This window comes from Ochotona curzoniae, unplaced genomic scaffold (genome assembly GCF_017591425.1).
Source record: "Ochotona curzoniae isolate NIBS_2020 unplaced genomic scaffold, NIBS_Ocur_1.0 contig_4645, whole genome shotgun sequence".
Lineage (NCBI taxonomy): Eukaryota > Metazoa > Chordata > Mammalia > Lagomorpha > Ochotonidae > Ochotona > Ochotona curzoniae.
This window is the reverse complement of record NW_024466353.1, coordinates 120,424-145,628: the sequence shown is the minus strand read 5'-3', so window position 1 is coordinate 145,628 and position 25,205 is coordinate 120,424. Positions and strand designations below refer to the sequence as shown.

The 25,205-nt window shown below is 45.6% G+C and overlaps 1 protein-coding gene across 4 annotated transcripts in view; it reads left to right on the top strand.

Annotated features, from left to right (window-relative positions):
* The window catches only part of DNAI7 (dynein axonemal intermediate chain 7), a 62,512-nt gene that overhangs the window by 404 nt on the left and 36,903 nt on the right, over window positions 1-25,205 (top strand). The window contains exons 1-6 of one of the 4 annotated variants that reach the window (XM_040987422.1): window positions 1,095-1,356; window positions 3,282-3,299; window positions 5,600-5,684; window positions 7,358-7,449; window positions 10,478-10,579; window positions 24,232-24,369. In XM_040987422.1, coding sequence (XP_040843356.1) covers window positions 1,222-1,356; window positions 3,282-3,299; window positions 5,600-5,684; window positions 7,358-7,449; window positions 10,478-10,579; window positions 24,232-24,369 — 570 coding nt within the window. In that variant the 5' untranslated portion in view covers window positions 1,095-1,221. Of the gene's footprint in view, window positions 1-1,094; window positions 1,357-1,603; window positions 1,818-3,281; window positions 3,300-5,328; window positions 5,685-7,357; window positions 7,450-10,477; window positions 10,580-24,231; window positions 24,370-25,205 lie in introns of those variants that run through there. The other 3 variants (XM_040987423.1, XM_040987424.1, XM_040987420.1) reach the window with 3 other exon arrangements.

The window sequence follows — 25,205 nt, the reverse complement described above, 5'->3', positions numbered from 1 at the left end:
TGAGTTTTCTTTCTCTCTCCTCTGTCTTCATTCCTCAGCTGTTCTCTTTTCTCCAGAGATGGGCCACCACAGAACTGTGAATCTCCTTGAGTGAATGTAATTTCGTTCAAGACCACTTGGAAGGGCAAAGCCAGGGGCAGTGGAGAATGTCACTACTTCGTGCATAATCTAATTCATTAAGGAAAAACGGTGCATTTTTTTTGCTTGATGCTGTGCTCGAAGCTGAGGATACAAAGATGAATATGACCAGCCTGTTATGGGAGACATTAGAGGAATGATACAGTGTAGCTTTGTGAAGAGTACAAGTCTCTAAAATTTAGGAGTAGTGAGATGGGTACTGCAAGGGCAGACGCGGAAAGAGCTGTGCCTTTCCACTCGTTCTGAACCCCGAGGGAGGGCACTGCTGACAGTGTGCAGATAAGCCTTAAGCCAGTTCAGAAGTGCCGATAAGGTGGGGAGCTGGTGCTGAGGGTTCTTCTTTCTTGGATCTGTCTGGCAACGTTTCCTCAAGTGTGACCATGGCATATTCCCAGAACACTTACCAGAGATGGCATATTCTGGGAGTCGGCTGTGTTAGGTTCTGAGGGCTGCCTGGCCAGGGAGTACCACAAGTAGACTAGCCTTACTAGTGTGCACCACAGTCTCAGGACCCAGAGAGGGTGAAGCTTGGTGTTTACCCAGTGTGTCCAGGCATGATTTTCTTTTCTTTGTTTCTTTCTTTTCTTTTTTTTTTTTTTTTATTTTTTATGAGGACACCCACCAGGCCTAACGGATTAACGAGCTATTGCATTGCAGAAGGATCTCTGCTTTCTGTAGATGAGCAATGAGGTCTTCTCGGTCAGATACAATTCTGAGATACCAGAGGTTAGGGCTTAGCGTCTGAATTTTAGAGGGATGCAGTTCAGCGTGTGTACACGTCCTGGATGGCGGTGCGGGCCTGAAAGTAAGCACACCTGGGATGTGCGAGTCCTAGCAGGTGCCCAGCTGTATCTTAGTGTGACTGTTTCGTGGCTACTGAGGGGGAGGAATGCCTTGCACCTGCTTCATATTCAAAGTACTAGAGAGGTGAAGTTGGGGCTGCAAAAATACTCCAGACACAGGTGCTCTGACTTGCTGCTGCGGGAGGCCTTAGAACTGATAGGGGATAGTAGGTAGCTAGTTTAGTAAGAAACCACAAACACCCCGGACCCATGGAACCCCATCTGCCTGTCTGTCAGTCACATGAAAGTACTTCCTCTTACCTGTGACCTGGGGGTGGGATCATGTAACCACACCCTTTTCCAAGCTCATATAAGAAGCCTGGTAAGTGGCAAGTGCCTGCTCTCTCTTTCCGCGGATGCAGCTGACCCATGGGAAGTAAGTATCTCTCCCTTCCCCCACCTTTCCTTTCCTGGCCCCCTCTGTCCTTCAGCATGGACCGAGCATGTCTGGGAATTCCCCACCTTCTAAATAAGCCTTATCACTTTGTAGGCCGTGTTGGTGGTGTCTGTGTTTTTTTAGGTGGGAGGTAGGAATCTAGGACATAAATCTTAGGTCTATATCTAGACCACAGTTGAAGTCCCCGGGCTAAGTTGTTCCAATAAACAGTGTTGCCTTTGGTCTTACTGAAATTCCCTGTCCACTGGTGATTACACTCCTACTGTGGGAAGGAAGACTGGAAACAGACTTTTCTTTTGATCTCATGGAGAATCGTCAACGACCCCATGTCTGTTCTGTGGACCCAAAGGACGTTCCAGCTGCTGAGTTCCCCTTCAACGCAATGTTTATGCCCCTTTGTGTCTCTTCTCCACTGTCGGTGTGCCATTCAGATAAAACAAGTGAGTGGATTCAGTTGCAAAAATGCGTGTCCACTGGACAGGAGGGCCAGGCTGTGCTCTTTACATACTCTGCAACTGATTTTAAAATACAAGTATGTTGATGAGTATTAATAGAAAATGGAAGGAAACCCATTTGTAAAAGTTAAGAGAGTAATTTGTGTCATTCCTCTTATCTCTAACACTTCAGGGTGCCTTGTGTAGAAATCATGACCAAGTAGCTGCAGAATGAATTAGTGACCTATCCTTACTTTTCAAAATGATACCATCTGATGTTACAGTGATGGTTATCTAGTTTAAACCAGTATTTCCCATGTGTAGCTTTCAGAAATGTACAGTCACATGATTTCCTACCAGTTGATGACCATGTAGCCACCATCAGGAAGTTATAAGTAATGTTATTGAGAAATACTCACGGGGCTCCGCCTTTGATGTGGTGGTTGGGCTGTCACGTGCTACACCTGTGATGTGTGTTACAGCGTCTGGGTTCCAGACCCACATGCAGCATTCATTCCGGCTTCCTGCTGCTGCCGCCTGGGAGGCAGCAGGTCAGGCCTCTAGTAGCTGGGCCCCTGACATGTACGCTGAAGACTTACACTGAGCTGCTGGCTCCTGGCTTTGGCCTGGCCAGAACGACTCTTGCGGTCATTTTGAAGTTGGGTCTGCAGTTGAGAAATTTCTTTCACTCTCTCTGCCCTTCCAATAAAACGTATAATGAAAAGTGCAGTGATACACCTATATTTAAATTCTCTGCTTTCTAGAATAAATGATGGATGAGGCAGAATAGTTGTTTTGTCATACTTTATGTAAGTAATTCCCCTCCAGTAAAAATCAGTCTAATTTTATAGGAAAGATATTTCTTTGTGAAACTGTTCCCACACTTGTAAAGTTGACATTAGTATGAATAAGTGGCTATTTATTGTTCCTTGAAACCCTTTCAGCTAGTATTTTCTTGACTAGTATTCTGTTTAATGCCAGGGTTTTTCAATAAACATGCACATTGATAGCCATGAGGAATTCTATAGAATTTACTTATAAAAGAAGGCAGAGACAAACCTGTCCCTCTCTGGGTTCCCTCCCTTCCCCAGATGCTCACAACACCTGAGCCTGGGCCAAACTGTGAGTCAGGGAATCCACCCAGGTCTGCCAAATGGGTGGCGGGACTCAAGCCGTGAGCCATGACCTGCAGCCTCCAAGGGCGGGGCAGGGGGGGCGGTAGCAGGAAGTTGGGACTGGAAGCAGAGCAGGGATTCGAACCCTAAAAACATCTCAAGAGATGTGGTAAAGGACTGTGACGAACACCAGCCCTGGAAGAATGTGAGATCCATGGAGAAGTACAGAACATTTCCTGTGCATTTTACCCAGATTCTGTTCATTTTAACATGTTATGCAATGATGACATATTTTCATTAACCTTATCTAAGTTCTTCTAAAAAACTTATCAATACCTTTGTCTTCAACTTCTAGGGTGCCAAAGCAAAAAAGGTACGTAGAAATTGTTTTTCCCAAAGTGCTTGAAACATTTATATTGTGTGGATAGGATTTAAAAGTATTGTTCCAGTTCGTTTCATTATAGTTTCTACAGTTTTTACTGGACTTTTATAAACATTGATTTGATTCGATTGAAAGAATAGCTTTTTACAGTAACAGGACCTGTTTCTAGTTTGACAAAGAACTTTCTAGATTTAGGAAGATTTTACGATAGCCTTTGGTTTTTACTTGTATCTAGATATTTTTATTCAATCTAGGAATAATGAAGCAGGGATCTTTTGTTTTGTTTTGTTTTTATGCTTAAAAGTGCACCCTAAGTTAATATGACTTTAAGCGGGTTAGCTCATACTTTTGTTTTTGTGCTATGTTAAAATGTTAATTCAGTCTAGTCTGCAATACCCTTTTTCCCCATCCCCCTTCCCCCGATATAGGAAAAGATAAGGGAGATGTGGAAATAGTGATTTCACCCGCTTTGCCCTGGTCCTTGACCCTTTCCACCCTAACCAACTGTGTAAACATCATCAAAAGTAAAATTAAGAAAAATTTAAAAATTAGTTGCCAAGCTATTTGCATTCAGAAATCTGATTTTGCATTCTTTTTTTTTTTTTTAAAGGTTTGTTTATCTATTTTAAAGGCTGAGTTAGAGAAGGCAGAGACAGGAAGAGATGGTCCTTGTGCTGGTTCACTCCCCAAGGGTTACAGAGGCTGGAGCTGGGCTTGAGTACAGGGACAGGGGCCCAAGGGCTTGGACCATCTTACCCCTGCTTCCCCAGACCATTAACAAGGAGCTAGATCAGAAGTGACACAGTCAGGACTTGAACCAGTGCCCATATGGGATGCTGGTGCCACAGGTGGAGGCTTAATGTACAATGCCATGGTACTAGCCCCCAAATTATATTCTTAATGGCCACAGCCCTTCTTAAAAACTTTGGAATTTTCCATTTCTCTGACAATAACTTCCAGATTCTAGCATGGGCTCCAGTCTCTTTCCTGTTCTCTTTCTTCTTGGAATGTGTCCAGGGGCCCACTGAATTTGTTTCCTATCCTGTGCGCTTCCCTTTTCCATACCAAAGTGATGCACTCGGTCTGCTTGAGGACAAAGTTTTACATGCAATGCTCTTTCTTTATCAAATAAATAAGATTTGGGTGCAGAAGGGTCTCCAGACCTGGGTGGAAGACATGCCATGGGCCTCCAGGATTGGGACAGCAGCACACTTGATGACAGAGCCGGTTGCTAACATGGAGGTGGCAAGGAAAGGCAATGCTTGTTGGAAAGCACAGAGCAAGGAGCCGGGCAGCTGTGTCTTAACTCGTGTGTCACCACGGAGTTAGAGGTGAAGGTTAATTGGGACAGAGAGGCGTGCTCACTCCTGTCCCCAGTTCCTGGCTGGCCCAAAGTGCTCCTGGCCCTCTGCTGGTTGGTCAGCAATCTCATAGCCGTTAGGGGATTGTCATCGTAGCAGATGGGGCTCCAGTCAGTCTGGGGCTGTGTGTAGGCAGTAGCTACTTTTTTGCTTGAGGTTCTTGGAAAAAGAAGCCGTTCAGATAAGGCGAAATATCAAGAGCTTATCTGTAGGGTAATGCATTACCTTGTTAGTCTGGGTGACGGGGACCTTTTGGGAACCAGCTGCCCCACTTCTCAATTCAGGCACTGATTTTACCAAGGGGCTGATATGCTCTCGTCAAAGCAGGGAGAGGAATCTAAATTACATGGAAGAGCCTGGAAGACAGGGACGTGACGGCATCTCATCTCTGCAGCCACGCGATGTACAGCCCGCTCAGTCATCTCCTCAAATACTGCAACCTTAAAAATGATCTCCATATACCTGTTCCTGGATCCCGGTTCTCCGTGCTGCAATAAACTTGCAGAATAACTATGTATGCCTGTTAGCCATGAAAATGCTTTCCATTTTTGTAGATGCAAAGTTTTCAAATTCTTTTTTACTTTATGACACGGGATAAGGTTTTTTTTTGGTTTTTGTTTTGTTTTAGCACCATTTGAAAATGTGGAGATGAGGGATGAGGGGATTAAGTAAACTGCCTATGCTTATCACAGTCACCCCTGCCCATGAACAACTTTGTGTCCATGTTTAGTTATTTGCTTGGAGCTTTGCCTTTCCGTGCCTGAGTCAAGGCTCTGCAGTAAGAGGCGGTGTTCTTTGTTGAGCGAAGGCATGAACGGTTCGTTGTGTGGAAGCAAAGGTGCTCTTTGTAATTGCTGTTTGAGGAGCTGTGTTTCTAAGTGGCGTGGGTACATGTTAATTCGCCCCTCCTGGATTGTGGCTTTTGTTAAGGCTGGCAATAAGAAAAAGAAAATCAGCAAGGCTGAACGACTGAGGCAGCTGCAGGAGGAGGAGGAGAGACGCTTGAAAGAGGAGGGTAAGACACGGACTGTCTTTGTAAACAGGTACTGTTAACCATAAATTGGTAGTTTTGGAAACCAGGTGATTTTTTTTTTTTTTGCCCTCAAGTTCTTTGATTTTAGAACTAATACATAATTACTGTTCACAAGGATACCCAAAAGATCTGTTAGGACACACCAATCCCATTTAGCTATACCTTGAAGCAAGGTTGGTTGTCACACAAAACACACAGGCACTCAGATAAATACGGGTTTCAGACAAACCATTGCTAATTTGGGATAATACATCCCATGCAGTATTTGGTTATAATGTTCTTTATTTGAAATTTATACTCAACTGAGCATCTTGTGTTTTTATTTGATGATTCTGGCCTCTATCTTGAAGTATTTTTATTTGTGGATGAAATTAGGGCCACTGGTTGAGTAGCAGAGTGCTGAAATGCAAACCCATGGAATATGAGAAATATACACTGGCAAGAAATACACACCAGGATTGGCGTGATGGCTCAGTTGGCTCATCTTCCACTGTCAAGTGAGGCATTCCATAAGAGTGCTGGTTTGTGTCCCGGCTGCTCCTCTTCCCATCCAAGTCCCTCCTTCTGACCTGGGAAAGCACAGAGATGGGCCAAACACCTAGGGACCCTGCCCTCACATGGGAGACCCAGGAAGAGTTTCTGGCTCCTGGCTCCAGATCGGCTCAGCTCTGGCCGCTGTGGCCATATGAGGAGTGAACCAGCGGATGGTCTTTGCTTCTCTCTGTAAATCTGATCTGCCCTTTGAACAAAATAAATCTCTTTTAAAAAGAAATATATGCACCTTGATTTTGTACAACTCAGTAAAATCTATTTACCAGTTAAAATATCAGTTGCACTTGTTTGTAAAAATCAATTCAGCACTAATAAAAATATTGGTTAAACATAGCAAAAAATGATTTTAAAAATCTGAATTTTATTCCATATGGGTTTTAGCTAATAACATAAAGGATATCTTTAGATTCAGGTTTAGGTTCTTGAAAAATTTTCTTTCAAATTCCATTTTTTTAAAAAATGCGTAGCCATATATAAATCTTTTTTAGGGATTAGCAATTAGAATATAATATCAGGACATGTAACAACGTTTCATTAGGTTAAATGTATGGTAGCTGCCTCTAATGATATAATTGAACCAGGTTATGGAAATTATTGGAAGACGTGACTTCCCTATAGTTAGCCATGGCAAAGATATCATATTTTATTAATTAAAGTCATTCTTGGATCATAATAAGCTTTCTGGAGAGGAAAAATGGCACCATGGGACCGTTTTTAAAGTTAAAATTTGGATGTCTTGCTTTTTTTTACGGGAAGGAAAAGTGACCACTCTTTTGTTTATTTTTCATTTATTTGAAAGATGAGTCATAGAGAGATACAGGGAGAGATGTCCTCCATCTACTACTGGTTCACTCCTCACATGGCCTCCTGGAGCAGGCGGGACTTGAACTGGGGCCCAGATGGGATGTGGGTGCCCTAGGCTGCAGTTCCACCCGCTGTATCACAGCGTCAGCCCGCTGTGCATTTCCACCACATTACTAAGCTGATGACGTCCACAAACTATCCCGCCAGAACTACACCTTAAAAGCATGGGGAGATAATTTTAATATTTGAAGACGTAGTGCCTTAACCATTGAGAATTTCTCTCGTCTGTTTTTTTTTAGAGGAAGCCCGTCTGAGACGTGAGAGAGAAGAACAGGAAAGACTTGAAATACAGCGAATTGAGAAGGAGAAATGGCGTCGACTTGAGGAAAAAGTAAGTACGCATTGATAATGCACTTTCATTTTATTTGGAAGGCAGAATGTAAAATAATCCCAGTCCATTTTTTTTTTTAAAAACCAGAGTTTCAGATTATTGACTCAAAAATGTTTGGTTCACAGGACAAAACTCATTACAATATTAAAATTTGAAGACATCATGGGTGGGGATTGTAGAATAGCAGGTTAAGCTATTGTCTGTGACACCAGGATCCCTATGAGAGCTGGTTGGGTCCCAGATGCTCTGCTTCTGATCCTGGTGCATGTTGAGGTGCCCAGGAAAGTAGTGGAAGATAGTCAAAACACAGGGGATCCGGGTGGAATGCCGGGTTACTGGCTTCCACCTGGCACAGCTCCGGCTGTTGCTGGCATTTGGGGAGTGAACCAGCAGCTGAAAAGATCTTTTCTCTATGTAACCCAGCCTTTTAAATAAATAAGTCCTAAAAATGTAAACCCTCAGGAATTTTTTGCTTATGTCACATTTATCAGTATTTACCATGTTAGCAATTAAAAATGATAGGCTTTGGGCCCGGCGCGGTGGCGCAAGTGGTTAAAGGTCCTCGCCTTGCACGCCCGGGATCCCATATGGGCGCCGGTTCTAATCCCTGCAGCCCTGCTTCCCTTCCAGCTCCCTGCCTGTGGCCCGGGAAAGCAGTCGAGGACGGCCCAAAGCTTTGGGAACCTGCACCCACGTGGGAGACCGGGAAGAGGCTCCTGGCTTCGGATCGGCATAGTATCAGCCCGTTGCGCTCACTTGGGGAGTGAATCATCGGACGGAAGATCTTCCTCTCTGTCTCTCCTCTCTGTATATCCGCCTTTCCAATGAAAAAACAATAAAAATAAATCTTTTTTAAAAAATGATAGGCTTTAAAACACTTACTAAGACATGAAATAAACATTGATGCCACTAAGCTTTAATGAACACTAGAAAGAAGCATTTAAGACTTTTTTAAAATTAGGAATATTAATGATAGCTTATGTTTTTAAAAAATGTACGTACTATTTGACTTAAGACAGTTGAATTCCATATCAATTCCAGTATTCCGTGAAGTGCAAATGTGTTTGAAATGTATACTGTGGCTTCACACAGATACACAGATGGTTAAAAAAAAAAGGAGGAGGGGAATATTTTGATAACCCTTATCCCATTGAAGCTCAAGTTTTATTTTTTATTTTTTTAATTTTTATTATTATTTTTTTATTGGAAAGGCGGATATACAGAGAGGAGAGACAGAGAGGAAGATCTTCCATCCAATGATTCACTCCCCAAGTGAGCGCAAAGCCAGGAGCCTCTTCTGGGTCTCCCACGCAGGTGCAGGGTCCCAAAGCTTTGGGCTGTCCTCGACTGCTTTCCCGGGCCACAGGCAGGGAGCTGGAAGGGAAGCAGGGCTGCCGGGATTAGAACCGGCGCCCATATGGGATCCCGGGCGTGCAAGGCAAGGACCTTAACCACTGCGCCACCGCGCCGGGCCCAAATCTCAAGTTTTAAATACTGGAAACATTTCAGTGTTGTACTGTTTGTTTCAGTGTTACCGTTACGGTGTTCTATAGGGAGGATCATGGCACTTGATGATTGATGATAATTGTGGATGTTCTATGATACTATACAAAAACTTAGCAAGTCATAAGCAGGGAGCTGGATTGGAGCAGCCGGGACTGAACTGATACGCATATGGGACCTCAGCCTGCTATGCCACGGCGTCAAGACCCCATTCCTTGTTATGTTAAAAGCGTTAGCCTTGTCTTTACTCTGAAGATAAGTTGTATCCATGCATGATTTTTGCAATATTTTGCATGGCTTGTCTGGAAAAATTTGGTTCCTAAATCATTTACTCAGAGCAGCTGATGCAGCTCACTGCTCGTCATCAGAAAAACCGTAGACGGCAGTGTGATCGCTAATCAAATCAGAAATTCCTTCAGGATTGGGAAACTCATCGTGGCAGACAGATGTTTTCTATAACTTGAACTTACCTGAAAGCTTCAATTTTATCATTGGTAAAGACATATTTTGAGTTGTATCTTGGAAGTGATACATTCTTTTTTTTTTTTTTTTGAGAGAATATCTGCCAGAATAATCAAATAGTTGAACCGTTTATAGTACTGATTGTTTACTTGTCAAGACGTGTTTGGCCCGCTATTGTTGTACAGCAGGTTAAGCCACTGCTTGCATGGCAACATGCCCTGTGGCCAGGAGTTCCGGTACTGGCTGCTGCACTTTGATCCTTCTTCCTGCTGCTGTGCCTGGAGACGCAGTGGGAGGTGGCCCAGGTTCTGGTGCCCCTGTACCTGTAGGGAGGACTTGCCAGGCACTCCAGGTTCCTGGCTTCACCCTGGCTTGGTCCCAGGCACTGCAGCCATTTAGGCAGTTAGCAGGTGGATGGGAGACACGTGTGTGTGTGTCTCTCTCTCTCTCTCTCTCTCTCTGTCTCTGTCTGTCTGGATGCCTCCTCTCTCTAACTTTGCCTTCCGGTAAAACAAAAACCCAGTGTATGTTGTTTGCATACTTTGTTGACACAGAATATTTTATTTTTATTTTATTTTTTTAAAGATTTACTTATTTTTTATTACATGTCAGATATACAGAGAGGAGGAGAGACAGAGACGAAAATCTTCTGTCCGATGATTCACTCCCCAAGTGAGCACAGCAGCTGGTGCTGTGCTGATCCGAAGCCGGGAACCAGGAACCTCTTCCGGGTCTCCCACACGGGTGCAGGCTCCCAAAGCTTTGGGCCATCCTTGACTGCTTTCCCAGGCCACAAGCAGGGAGCTGGATGGGAAGTGGAGCTGCCGGGATTAGAACCGGTGCCCATATGGGATCCTGGTGCGTTCAAGGCGAGGACTTTAGCTGCTAGGCTATGCCGCCGCCGGGCCCGACACAGAATATTTTTAAAAAGAAATAGTGAACATTAAGATTTAGTATCCGTAATTGTCACTGCTTCAGCTAGCTCCTTTCCTTCAACAAGGAAATAGTTTTCTTGATGAAGCATGGAGTGGAGCAGATCAATGCATCTATCCTTATGTAACAGGATCTACAAAGGAGAACGGAAGAACTGGAAGAACTCTCTTTATTAGAGGAGTGCTTTCCTGAAGCAGAGAGATTGAAACGGGAGATGAGACTGCTCTCTCGGGTAAGAGTGATTCTGGTTTTTTTTTTTCCCTTTATTTTGGCGGGGAGGGAGTGGGGAAGGGAGCGGGGTTTGGATGAAGGGGGCTGTTGGTGGTGCTATCTCATGTGCGACCACATGAGGGAGCTGTGCCCTGATACGCATTTTGGTATCATAACCTCTTTAAATCTTTAGTAAAAGGCGAAAGATTTATACGATCTGAAGAGAAACCAGAGTATTCAAAAAAGTTTCCGTTTGTTGCTTTCATTGTCCGTTGAAATCTTCGGGTCTCTTGACTCTGGACTCAGGTGTTGGGAGTCTCTGCAGGCCTGCCTCATGTTATTGCCTCTTGTTCTGTTGTGCTTCACAGAAACTGAACGCTGGCAACATTTTTTTCCTAACAGTTTTGTGCTTACTTTGTGTTGCATTTTAGCAGTTTTCACAGTATTTCAGACTCTTCTGCTACTGACATGCTGGTTATGGTAACCCACAACCTTTGACGTTAGTGTTGTAATTGTCTAAGGGTGCCACTAACTGTCCTGGTCACGACAGACTTTACTGATAGCTTCTGTATGAGCTTCGGTTGCTGGCCACGACCTAGCTATCTCCCTTTGCTAGGGCCACCTGACTTCCTGAGAGGCTGAAATCAGGCCAATTAATAACCCAAAGGAAGAGTCACACCCGTTTCTCGCTTTAAAACAAACGCAGGCAGAGGTTCAGCTCGGTGAGAAGCACGTGCCAGTAGGGGGATCGGTCTTTGGTGCCAAGCAGAGGAAACCTGCAATGCCACTCTAGCGAACACACACACACACACTCAGCAAGACAGCCTTCCTGCCAACAGCAAGCCCGCGGCTGGCTGCATTCCCCTCGGCCGGGAACCCGCTCTGTCTTGTGAAGAGGCTGCAGAGGAAACGATGGAAGCCAGCAGGTGATGAGGTTAGAAGGAAGAAGCTATGTCTAGTGCACACACACAAACACACACACACACACTCACTCACTCACTGTCTCTCTCTCTCTCTCTCTCTCTCTCTCTCTAGCATTCGCCAGAGGACATAGATTCCAGCTGGGCCCCACAGGCCCAGTCAATATGGGTCTAATCAGAGTAACTGAGCTCTGGTTGGCTGTGGGAGAGCCAGTATCCTGCCAACCGAGCAAGGCTGTGCGCACTTGACGGGTTGATTGGACCCTAACCAATTAAGTTGCTCTTTGGGCCTCTCGCTCTGGTTTTTTGTAACGACTGCGTGATAAGCCCCGTGGCTGGAGCTCCTCAGCTCCTCCGTGATTTGGTCTTGTTTTCCTTTGCTCAAGGAAACTGGACTTCCTTGGGCTGTGGTGTTTTCCACTTGGCAACAGTTCTAGGTTGGTCCGCAAGGTGCTCTCTGGGCGACGGGATGTCAGGTAACCCGGCCGGGAGCCCCCACCGGTCCGCTATGCTCTCTGGCCTGCGGGCGGGTGGCTTCTCTCTTGGATTCTGAAAGCTTCTGCAATTTGGGTTTTTGTGCCGAGTCTGTTTGAGCAAGTTTGGGGGCTTGGATTTGAGTTCTGCAGGGCTGGCCAGAAGCTGGAAGGGGTTCAGCGGCAACAGAACCAGGTTCTGTTCGAAGGTGTCAGGTGCCACATTGGGGTTAGACCAGACAAGCCCAGCCTGGGGTCGGTGTGTAAGTGCAGTGACCAGAAGACAGGGAACCGTGTGTTGGGCTGGGTGTCGGGCGCCTGGAATACCCGCTCTCCAGCTCCAGGCACGGTTAGACTGCTCTGCTCAAGAGCCCGTGGTGGGGGTCGGGGCCAGGGTCGGTTTGTGCTGTGGTCCGTGGTGGCTGTGTGGCGTGCAGGAAGCTGGCCTGGGTCTGTGCTCTGGGGCTCCTCTGTTTGGTTTTGCTGCCAGTTTCGTGAAAAAAAAAAAAATTCCCAGTACTCTTAGTATTTTTAAACAAGTTGCTCAACGTTACCAGTGACAATTTAGAATTGCAATGACTATAAAGAGGAAAATTTAATTTGGATAAAATTGGTTACTGGTGAGGCATATTACCAAAGGAGGGTGTAAAACCTTCAACAGGAACCAGATACAGGCTACATTTTTCTAAGTTAGCATGGAGAGGTTTGTAAGAGACTGCCAAGAAGCAGCAAGTGTGTTTCATAAATGGTGAGTCCCTGGGCTCAGTGGGGGTCGGCTTCCTTCGCCCCCTTTAGGCTTTGATAAGACCTTAAGCTCAGAGCCATCAGGAAGGTGTTTCAGTCCACCCTGAACTCAGTTATTTGGTTCAAAGAATCCAGGCTGCACTGGGAGACTGCCGACATTTAGATAATTTGAAATTTATCTGAAGTAAAGAAAGCTGTGACGGTAGGGCCGTCCCCCTGTCTGCAGAAAGATTCAAGTCGGGCCTCTTGGCGTCCACTTGGCTTCTTCCACGTTGGTCCAGCTCAGTAGATGTTATTCTTTAAGCTCGAGCTCCAGTTGTCATTCCGGGCCATCATGGTGCAGGTGAGTCAGGGTCGGTTTTGTTTTAACCTCCCTTGATATGAGTGCACGGGGCATGAAGGGGAACATAGAATGTTGTCCAGAGCCGCTGGTTGCCAGGCCGAGGAAGCGTCCAAGATGGAGGGCTGTCTGAATGTGGGGAAATTTCTTTTTCCTTGTGTAGGCCCTCCTTTTCCATTTAGCAGGACAATGTTGTAACCAGACTAGACACTTACTCTCCTTCCCTGTTTGAAATTGAACCTGGTTAAGGTGTCTTAGATTACTTAGTAGCTGAACAGGAAGGGATTATCCAGGTGTAATTTTGTTACTTGATTTGTTATGGTTGGTTTGTGGATACACTGAGGAAGAGGATGCAAAGTTCTAGAATCATCCCAGCAGCTGTGATAGTCTATCTCCGGTGTGCTGCACTCTGACATTGAACCTCTTCCGTGTCTACCTGCGGCCACTTGCCTTCCGCGGAACAGTCACTGTTTGGCTGATGTAAGGACTCAAACATGAGACTGTTGTGGGACACCGGAATCTGTGGGTGCCTTATTGAGACTGAAATCCAGGGTGAAGGTGATGGAGAGCTGTGCTGATACCCTAGGGATTGATGAGTTTCTTTTTACTCAGTGATAGATTTGGGCTGAAGTGCCAGGGGTTTGGACTGGGTGCCTGAACTGGACTCAACCAAACCGTTGTAGAGTTGAATCCCAGTCACTGGGCTTAGGTGAGTTGCAGGTGGCCTGGTAGCCAGCTAATGCATTGAGAAATTATTGACAGCTGTAGCCAATGAAGTTATTTCTCCATGTCGCCTCTTTTTCAATAAATGCTGTCTGATAATACTGCTGGCTGGAGTTCTCAGAGTGTGGTTTGGGTTATGGCTGAATTTGTAAATTGAGTTTGGTTTGATTTCGTTTGTTTTTGCTTAAGTTCTGCTTAACGTAATTGGCATAAGGGACTTGGCCTTCTTAAACAGTGCAAGGGGATGCCACCAGGGTTGGTGTGGAGCTGAAACAAATGAAGATGTAGCTGGTTTGTCTGGAGGTGGCCCTCTGAACGGATATTCATGGGTGTCTTAATCTGTGGATGGAACATGCCATCCGGGGCTTTGCTAACAGGGAAGAAGGTAACAGCTGGCCTCAGTGCTCTCAGGGTCATGGTGACCGCTGTGGGAGGCCAGGACACCTGGGCTTTAGTTGAAATCAGTTCTAAAAATCCTAACATGCTTAGGAGTTGTTCTAAATCGACTCGGCCTGGACCAAAGCTTGGCTAACAGAGGGCATTGTCTATTTACAACATAGTTGAAACCTGCTGAGCAGCAAAAGGTGCTTTTCCTATTGTACCTGATCACGCCAGGGCCCAGGTGGGGCTTGCACGGTGGAATGAATGCTGCTTTCATGCCTTCTAAGATGACATCCATGTGATAACCCAGACATCAAGGAGTGATTTCAACTCCAGAGTCATTTTATGGCTTTCAACTAGTGATTCCTTCTGCTGGGCAAAGTAGATGACCAAATCTTGCGAAAGGGTTTACCATTTTGGATGTCGCTGAAATTATTTCGGATTCCTGAGTCCAGGCCCAAATAATGTTAATAGCAGTTTGATAAAAATTGGTTCCAGATCATAAATGACTTCAAGGGAATTAAATAGTGGAGCTCTGTAGTTTGTTAAAATGACAATGGATTCAGATGGTCACATAACACGTAGTAAAGCAGAGTTAGTGTGATTCAAGAGGACTGATTTCAGTCTTGAAAGAAGTGCTATGGTTGATATGCTGGGAAACAGGACTGCATGCTGTGGAGAAGTCTTCATCAAATGGAGAATCCATTCACGTGGCTGATCTCATTGTTGTGCTGTTTTAAGACAGTTCTGCAGCTGCCCCCAACTGTAGCAGTCGTCAGCATCGAGGCAAGACCCTCCATCAGCAGAAGTCTGAGGGAGAGATCAGATGTATGTTAGTGTATATAGCAGTGCCCTTGATGCGTATGTTTTTGGTTTGCAAATTATTCATTTATTTGAAAGAAACAAAGAACCCCCAGGTACTTGTTTGCTCCATCTTGCCCTCAGTAGTCAAGGCAGGGCTTGGCTGAAGCCAGGAAGCCAGAACTCAACCCGTGTCTCCCACCTGGGGTGTCGGGGACCTGCATCCTTGAGCCATCATTGGCCGCTCCCAGAAAGCTGAGCTCCAGGGCGGGTTGGGACTTGAACCTAGGCACTTGAAGTGGGTTGTGAGCCTCTGACCACTGTAGCATCTTTACCGTGAGGCTGATGCTCACCTGTGTCTTAAGTTTCTCAGTGCCATGTACAAATGGCACTGTTATGGGGTACCAAGTGATGTCCTGACATCCACATACATCGCGATGTGTCAGAGTCCACATTGTCATCACCTCTGACAGTTAGCACTTGCTTGTGATTGAAACTTTCCAAGTCCTCTGTAGTTACTTCCTCTGCTTGTGTTGTCCTTTGTTGTCAATAGCTACCCTGCTGTGCCAACAGATTGTAACTCTTCTGTGATTTGATTTGGTATCTGCCTTTCCCTATTCCCTGTGCCTTGGATCTCCTGCTTCCAATAGACTCCAGGCTTAGGTGAGAGCGTGTGGTGGCTGTGTGTGTTCCTGACTGACTTCATTTAATAACTTTAAGTTCCATCAATGTGGTGTAAATGACAAGGCTTTTTTTTTTTTGCTGAATAGTATTCCATTACATATGTGTTATATATCACATTTTATTGAGGGTTTTTAAGACACAAGTATTTCCATTCTTGCCTGTTGTAAATAGTACTACAGGGATATAAATGTCTACTACAGACAGATTTTTACTGCTCTTGTTGTATAACTAATAGTTGGAGTACTGGATTATCTTAGTCCTATATTAGGATTTTTTATTTCAAAGAGATCATCCATTCACTGGTTCACTTTCCAGATGGCTGCAAAGCCGGACCAGGCCAATGCCCACAGCCTGGAATGCAATCCAAGGTCACCGTGCAGGTCGCAGGGACCCAAGTGCTTGAGTTATCGCCACTGACCGCCAGCTGTGCTTTATCACACAGCTGGACTCGGAAGAGCCAGGGCTCAGAGCTAGCATGCCAGCCCGGAATGTGACTTAACCATTATGCTGTATGTCCTTCCCTCCCTGGCTAATTTCTGGGGGATCTCCATGCTGGTTCTCCCGTGCCCAGTGGCTGTGTACCAATTAGCATTTCTAGCAGCCGCGTATAAAATTCTCCTTCACTCCACATCCTTGCCAGCACTTGTCAACTTTTGTCTGTGATAATAGCTAGCCTAGCTAGAAGGGGTGTTCTGCTGATTTTGATCTGCATTTCATCTTTTACAAATGTCTCTAGATCTGTTCACTTTCTTTTTAAAAAGATTTATTTTTATTGGAAAGGCAGATTTACATAGTAAATCTACTGATTCACACCCCAGATGGTTGCAACAGCTGGAGCTGAAGCCAGAAAATGAATCTCCCATGCAGGATCCCAAGGGTGCTGGGTCATCCTCTCCTGAGTTCCTAGGCCGAAAGCAACAAGCTGGGTGGGAACTGGAACAGTCAGGGTATGAACCAGTGCCCACTGGTGCTTGCAGGAGTAGGGTTAGCCAGTTGAGCTGTTACACTGGCCCCCCTCCTCCTTGATTAAAAACATTTTTTTTACAGTGACATGCCTCATAATGGTAGGCTTAGTACTTGATTGGGTAAACAATTCAGCAAATAACAGGTATGGAAGAAAATCCACTGCTCCGTGAGACTAGACAAGGGCTGTGTACAGTAATCACATCTCAGAATGTCTATTGTACTTGTATATATATTTAGACTATGTATTAGTTACCACAGGTCAGTATAAGCATATGACATTTGTCTTTCTAAGGCTAGCTTATTTCAATAAGCATAATGGTTTCCAATTGTGTTTTTTTGTTGCAGAAGACAGTATTTCATTCTTTTTTATGGCTGAATGGGATTCCATAGTGCACACACGCCACATTTTCTTTGTCTAGTCATCTGTTGGGACACTTGGGTTGACCTCACATGTTAGCTATTGTGAATTGAGCTGCTGTTAACAGGGAGGCACAGGTAACTCTCATATGTTGATCTCATTTTAGTTAGATCCTCAGGAGTGGGATGGCTGGGTTATACGGTAGATGCGTTTTCAGATTTCTGAGCTGCTTGCCATAATGGTTGCACTAGTTCACATTGCCACCAGCACCAGACTATAGTCCTTTCCCCCAACATTATTTTGTGGTTTCTTTATGATACCCGTTCTAGGATGAGGTGGAATTGCACTGTGGTCTTGATGGGCATGTCCCTGAGGAGTGGCGATTCTGAGCATTCTCTCGTGTCTGTAGGCCATTTGAATGTCATCCTTTGAAACCTCTCTCCTAGTGTTTGCCTGGTTGTTAAAGCTGGATCGTTTGGTTTAGTTTCTAGATTAATGTGTTATCAGCTAGTAGTTTGCAGTGTTTCTGTTAAGGGCTTTGTTGTGCAGAAGCTTCTTAACTTGATGTAATCCCATTTGTCTATGTTTTGCTTTACTTGCCTGTGCTTCGTGGGTCTTTTGCAAGAATCTCTGCCTATTCCAATGTCTTGCAGTTTCCCTGGTATTTTCCTCTAGTGATTTGATGGTATTAGGTCTTAGATTTAGATCCTTGATCCATTTTGAGTTATTTTTGGAATAAGATATAAAATAGAGATCTTGTTGCATACCTCCACACATGGAGATCCAATTTTCCAAGTGCCATTTATTGAAGAGACTGTCCTTTTCCAGCTACAGTTGTTAACTTGTTTGTGAAAGATTAGTTCAGGGCTGGTGTGATGGCTCAACAAGCTAATCCTCTGCCTTCAAGTACTGGCAACTCATGTTCCTGCCCTGGCTGTTCCACTTCCCATCCAGCTTCCTGCTAAGCACCCTAAACCCCTGGGTCTCACGTGTGCTGGTAGGTGCTGCGGCACAATCCGGTATGGCCTGCCTTACCTAGCTCTTTGCCAGCAGGTGCGGCAGCCTGGTCCAGCCCGGTCTGACCCCAATTGCAGTTCATGCTGGTGGGTGCTGCAGCCTAGCTCAGCCCGGCCACCCCTTAGTCCTAGCCCTGATGTGAACCATCTGGTGTTGCGGCCCAACCTGGCCTGCCCTGCACCCCATCCTGCTTCTCAGATCTGCCAGTGGGTATTATGAACTGGCCCAGCTTGGCCTGCCCCCAGACCTGACCCACACATACGCTGGTGGGCACTACAACCTGGCTTTGTCTGGGCTACGCCCAGCCTTAGTTCTTGCACTCACCTGCAGTGACTATGTCCTGACAGAGGAGTTCCTCAAGCTCCTCTCTCAGGTCTCCTCTCATTGGCAGATCTTGTGCACACCAGGGGGTTCTTGGGCCCAGACTGACTTCATCCACCTCCATCCTGGCAGGGACATTGGCCTTGCCTAAGTGGCCCGCACCCATTTCTGTTCTCACTGTTGGGTGCTATAGCCCAACCACACCTGGCCCACACCAGACATAGCTCTTGCTTGGTTCAGTAGATAATGAGACCTAGCCCAGCCCATGCTATCCCTTCCCTGCCTTTGTGAGCACCAGCAGGTATTGGGGTCTAGCCTGGTCTGCCTCGCCCCAGATCCAGTCCATACCTATGCTGAGGGACACTGCAGCCATGTCCCACCCAGATTGCTATCCCCATTTCTACTCTTGCGCCCACGAGTGGGAATCACCACCCAGTCAAGGCGTCCCCTCACCCCTCCAACCTGGCCTGTTTCCATTCACAGATCTGTACATGCCAGTGGTTTCTCTGACTCAGCTTGGCACAGCCCATCCCCCATCTTGGCCTTTGCCATTGGATGCTACAGCCTAATCTGTCGTGGCCCACCTCCCAGAGCAAACCTCAGAACAGCTCCTAGTTCTCTCACACAGGCGAAGCAACCCAAGCACTCAGGCCACGCTCTGCTGCTTTCCCAGGCACGTTAGCAAGGAGCCAGGTTAGAAGTGGCACAGCCTGGGCTTTAGCCAGCACTCATAAGGGCTGCAGAAGTCACAAGTGGGGGCTTAACTCGATAATACCAATATGTCAGTCCTCTCACATATTTTGCTCATGGTTTCTTGAAGTTGTTTCGTAGTTTTATGTCTTACATTTAGCATTTTAACCTTTCTAATGTGCTTTTTGAATGTTCTAAGTGTGAGGGTCTAATTATGCCTAGTTTCATTCTGCTTGAGAGTATCCAATTTTGTCATGATAATTTTCTAGAAAACTGTCATTCCTCCAAAATGTGAGGTTTTTTTTGTTTGTTTGTTTGTTTTAAAGATTTGTTTATTTGAAAGGCAGAGTTATGGAGAGGAAAGAGGAGACAGGAGGAGAGACGGAGCTAGAGACATCTCCCATCTGCTGATGCACTGCCTAAATGAGCGCAGTAGCCAAGCTGTGCCAGGCTGAGGCCAGCAGCCCAGAACTCCATCCAGGACTCCCATATGTGTAGCAGGGCCCCAGCACTTGGGCCGTCTGCTGCTGCTCTCCCCGACACATTAGCAGGGAGCTGGATTGCAGGTGGAGCAACTGGGGTTGAACTTGTGCCCACATGGGATGCCAGCATCGCAGGCAGCAGCTTAACTACCTGCACCACGACACTGGCCCTGCAGTGTGTGTTTCTGTCACCACTGTTGAGGGCCAGAAGTCTCGGGTAGATACTTGGCACAGCAGTTAGAATGCCACTTGGAATGCCCACACCACGTATCACTCTTCTAGGCTTCTGATCCAGCTTCCTGCTAATGTTCACCCTAAGAGAGCAGGGTCAGACATTTGGATCCCTGTCATCCATGTGGGAGACCTATGTTGAGTCTCTGGCTCCTGGCTCTGACTTGGTTTGGCTCTGCCTGTTGTAGGTGTTTGGGGAATTACACACTGGGTAGAAGATGCCCCTCTGTCCATTTCCTTTTCCATCCTCCCTGCTTTCCCCCTGCTTGTTCTGCCTGCCTTCCAATAAAATGAAGATATTTTCAAAAGACCAGTTGGCTGCAGATTCATAGACTTGTTTCTTATGTCTGCCTGATTTCTTTGTTCTGTGCGTGCACTTTTTTTTTTTACGATAATGCCATGCTATATATTTTTACAATTTTTATTGGAAAGTGAGATATATGGAGGAAAGACAGACAGGCCTGCTTTCCCAGGCCACAAGCAGGGAGCTGAATGGGAAGTGAGGCCAATGGGATTAGAATTGGCACCCTTATGGGGTCCCAGTGTGTGCAAGGCGAGGACTTTTAGCCACTAGACTACTGTCCCAGGACAATGCCATACTATTTTAAATTCTAGGCTTGGAGTATATTCTACAGCCTTGTTCTTTTTGCTCAAGCTTGCTCTGGCTAGGTGGGGTCATCTGTGCTTTTGTGCAGTGTTTTGACAATATTTAATTTGGCGTTCTGTGACATGTCATGGATTCTGTTTCCCATGGGGGTTACATGGACTCTAGATCATTACGGATAATGTGGACATTTGATGATATTGGTTCTTCCAGTCCGTAGACTTGAGATGTCTTCAGTTTTTCAGGGTCCTCTTCGATATCTTGTGTCAGCATTTTATAGTTGTAAGTACAGAGATCTTTCGGCTCTTTGACTAAACATTTCCGGGTATTTTGTTTAATTTTGTTAATTTTGGGGGGTTCATTTTGTAGCTATTGAAAATGGCTTTATTTGAAAGTCAAGACTTACTAAGAGAGGGAGCAAAGGGGATGTTTGATCTTGGTGCACCCCTCGGATGGCTGCAACAGTGCTGTGCCAGGCCCAAGCCGGGAGCTTCCTCCAGCTGTCCTACCTGGGTGGCATCACGCCAAACTCAGGAGCCGTCCTCCACTGCTTTGGAGTTGGTTCAGGAATGGAGCCAGGGGGCCTTGTACCGCCACCCAAACAGGTAGCAGCTTTACTAGCTATGCCACAATGCCGTTCTCAGCATGGGATATCTGATTCATCCTTGCATTCTCATTCGGAAAGAGTCTTTAATGATAGAGTATCCTCTAAGAGGCACGTATTTGGGTCTTGAATTCTTTTTTAGGCATCCTATGCTTTTCATTGGAGAATAATCCATTCTCATGCAACATGGTTTTGGAAGCTAGGGCCTTACTACCTGTGTTTTGATGCTTGTTTAATTTTGGCTTTTCGCACTGAAGTTTTCCTGTGTGGTTACATTTTCTGTAGTGTGGTTGCTTTCTTAATTTTCTGCTTTTGGTAAGGCTCTACACTTGTTACAGTTACTATGAGACTTACAGAAGTGTCAGCTGCATTGAAATGATAGCAGCTTAACATTACCTATAAAGGTGGGAAAAGGTGCAAAGAGACAAAACGGCACTAAGCCCCCATAGCTGCACTCCGTTCCTCCCTGCGCTTTGAAGTTCTAATGATGCAACTTGCACGTTTCCACACTGCCTGTCTCGGCATATTACTCTAGTTATGTTTCATTCTTTACGCTCCTTCCTAAAGATCTGAATGCTATGTGGACATGCCTTGTCTGCATACTGAAGGAGAGCATGTAGAATCGACCTGCACGGCTCCTCTATCCGCACGTTTCCTCTTTCTGATGTTTTCTTCTTACGGGTGGTCATCTCCTGGTTTGCAGATTCCCTGCAGCATCTCTGTAACTTGATGTTCTCCCAGCTGCTGTTTCTCTGAGAATGCCTCTCTCCTTCAGCTCTACAGGACAGTTTGGCCGGGTATGGCATGATCGGTGGGCAGGATTTGTCTTTATTCAGGAAGGGGAAGGCTTCCCCCTCCTAACTTGTAAGGTTTCTTGCAACTTTGAGACTCTTGACATCGGAGAGCGCTTGGAGGAAAGGACTGGGCTGAGTTGTATTTGGTGACTTCTGACTTGTTGTGTTTGGATAGTTGAGGTTTTCTTCAGGTTTGGGGAATTTTCTGTCTGTCCCCTTTTTGAATTTGCTTTCGAGCCCTTTGAGCTGCCCAAGTCCCTCTGAGTGCCGTTAGTCCTTCTGGAATCCACCTGAGCTGTTCTGCTTCCCCTGGTTAGGTTTCTTCCTTTCCTCCGACTGTGTGTGTGAGCCCAGGGGTTCGTTCTTCCGTTGCCTCACTTCTGCTGTTGGTCTGTTCTAATGTGGTGTTAGCTTTTTTTTTTTTTTTTTTTAAAGATTTTAACTGCAAAGTCAGATGTATAGAGAGGAGGAAAGCAGAAAAAAAAGGTCTTTCGTCTGCTGGTTCACTCCCCAAGTAGCCGCAATGACTGGAGTTGAGCTGAGCTGAGCTGGTCTGAAGCCAGGAACCTGGAACTTCTTACGGGTTTCCCACGCAGGTGCAGGGTCCCACGACTTGAGGTTGTCCTCTACTGCTTTCCCAGGCCAGAAGCAGGGAGCTGGAATGGAAGTGGAGCAGCCAGGATATGAATCAGCACCCATGCATGGCTACTGCTCGGGGGCCCAGATTTAGCTTTGCATGGAGTATGTTTCAGCTTCAGATGTTGCATAATCTCCTAAAGTCCCTTTCGCATGTGTTCCCTGGGTAGTACTCCCACGCACAGCTTCAGCCTAATCCCATCTAGGGAGCTGTGTGTGCATGTGCACGAGTGTGTGTCTATAGAAAGATAAATACATTTTTGAAAAGATATTTATCCTTTGTCTTTAAATTTTTTTTTAATTTGAAAGGCCAATTTTTAAAAAGATATTTGTGATGAATCCAGACTTGTTCCAGGTGTTCAGAGGATGACTTCATTTTTTTTTTTTTTTAAGATTTATCTTTATTAGATATACAGAGAGGAGGAGAGACAGAGAGGAAGATCTGTCCACTGATTCACTCCCCAAGTGGCTGCAGCAGTTGGAGCTGAGCCAATCTGGAGCCAGGAGCTTCTTATGAGTCTCCCACATGGGTGTAGGGTTCCAAGGCTTTGGGCTATTCTTGACTGCTTTCCCAGGCCACAGGCAGGGAGCTGGATGGGAAGTAGGACTGCCGGGATTAGAACTGGTGCCCATATGGGATCCCACAATGTTCAAGGCGAGGACTTTAGCTGCTAGGCAGCTGTGCTGGGCCCTGAAAGGCTGGATTTTTGCAGAAAAGAGAGACAGAAATGCCTTCCATCTGTTGGTTTGCTCCCCAAATAGCTGCAATGGCCAGAGCTGATCCGATCCAAACCCAAAGGCTTCCTCCCAGCTTCTCATGGCTTCAATGGCCCAAGGCCCTGGGCAATCCTCTGCTGCTTTGCCAGGTTATAAGCAAGGGGCTAAATCAGAAGTGGAATAGCCAGGACATGAACTAACACCCTTATGGGATGCTGAAATTGCAGACAGAAAATTAGTGTGCTGTGCCACTGTGCTAGTCCCTATCCTTTTAATATTTGCCATAAAAAGGTTTTGACAGACTGATGGACTTATGACTGCTTATGAAGGATATACTATTGTAATAATATGGGGAAAATCAGTGGGGGGATGGGAATTAACATGGGGTAGGGAAATCCCAGACCCTGTGGAATTGTACCATAAAGTGCAAGAAAAAAAAAAAAAGCTTACTGAACAGTTTTGAGAGTTCTGAGGGGTTTGGCATAGTGGCATAGTGTGTTAAGATGCTCTCTGCTGTGCTGATATTCCAAATGGATGTTGGTTTAAGCCTTCCCTACTCCACTTCCCATATAAATGGGAATGTTAAATGCCTGGGAAAAGCAACAGGAGATGAGCGAGCCACTTGGGCTCCTGCATCCTTGTAGGAGTTATGGATAGTTTTAGGCTCTTGGCTTTGGCCTGGCCCAACTAATGCCACTGAGGTTACTTGGGTAATGGACAGGTGGCTGGAAAAGCTCGCTCTCTCTGTCTCTCTCTCTCTGTTTCTCTCTCTCTCTCCCTCCCTCCCCCTCTCTCTCTCTCCTTCTGTCTTTGTATCTCTCCAATTCTCTCCATGACTCTACACTTCAAATAAAACAAATCTTTTATAAACATCGGAATCTATGTTCAATTACATGTCCATCAGCTTTTTGAAGATAAGCTCTTTTGCAAAAACAAGACCAGCCTAGATCTTAAATGAAACATTAAGGCCAACTTTCCATTTCTCTGAATGGTTAAGGTTGGAAACTAGTTGGTTGGTTAAGAATCTGTTGACCGAGCTGCGTTCGGCTTATATCAAGTGACTCTTTAAAAAGTCATCGAGAGCTTTTGTCTAAACCAGGCATACCATGGTGGGAATTTCTCCATCCGAGAACTGGAATGTGAGCCTTTGAGCTTTGCACTGAAGATTCGCCCGTTGTCCTCCCCTAGTGGAAGCACTACATTCAGTGCGATGGCAGTCCTGACCCTTCAGTATCCCAGGAACTCAACACCTTCATCAGCTTGTGGAAAGAGGAGACCAACGAGAACTTCGAGCAAGTGATCGAGAAGAGCAAACTAGTACTGAGTGTAAGTACTCAGGCGTGACCTGTGTGTAAATGCTGCGACGCGCCTGGTATTGACTGTAAAATGAAAGAGTGTACATATGTTAGCTGTCAGTTAATAGCCTCACTGCTTTGGATCCATGGCTATGGAGGTCATTGGTAATATTAATCTATTTGTTTAGCTTCAGAAGTACTTTTATATAACTTTTTGAAAATCCCTTAGGTACTGTCAGCACATCCAGTGTCTAATTCAGGTGAACTGCATCTGCTTTGTGAATTTAAATGAGTTAGTGGTGGGAGGAATGGATTATTTTTCCCCTCAACTGGAATTATCCACTACTCAGTAATTCAGTACCCATGATGTGTAATGTCTACAAGGTGCTAAGTAGCTGATCTGTTAGGCTGTGGGGGGTGCCAAGGTAAAGAAGTCCCAAGTTGGATGAGCTAACCTCGTCAGCTTGCGTTTTTCAGTGCAATCCTGGGCAGTGGTGAAGGCGGCAGCTGGGATGCTCACGTGTGACTCTGGAATGTCCAGCTCTCTCCTGGCTCTGCTCCCATTCGAGCTCCCTGCTGCTGCTCAGCCTGGAGGCAGCAGGTAGCAGCTCCCTGCACACACCTGGCAGACTTGGAGTGTAGCCTGGCCCAGCCTCAAGTATGGTGTGGTGGCACTGGGGAGTGAACCATAGGGCAGTGTGTGTATTCTCTCTCCATTTTTAAAAATAAGCAACCTTTTTTTTTTAAAGAGCATAATTTTTAATGATTTTCAAATCTATTGCCCAGTTCACAAAAAGGTAAGATAAAATCCTAGGACTATAAAATAGTCTACGAACTGAGAAAGTCAAAAAGCTATTGGCTTCACAA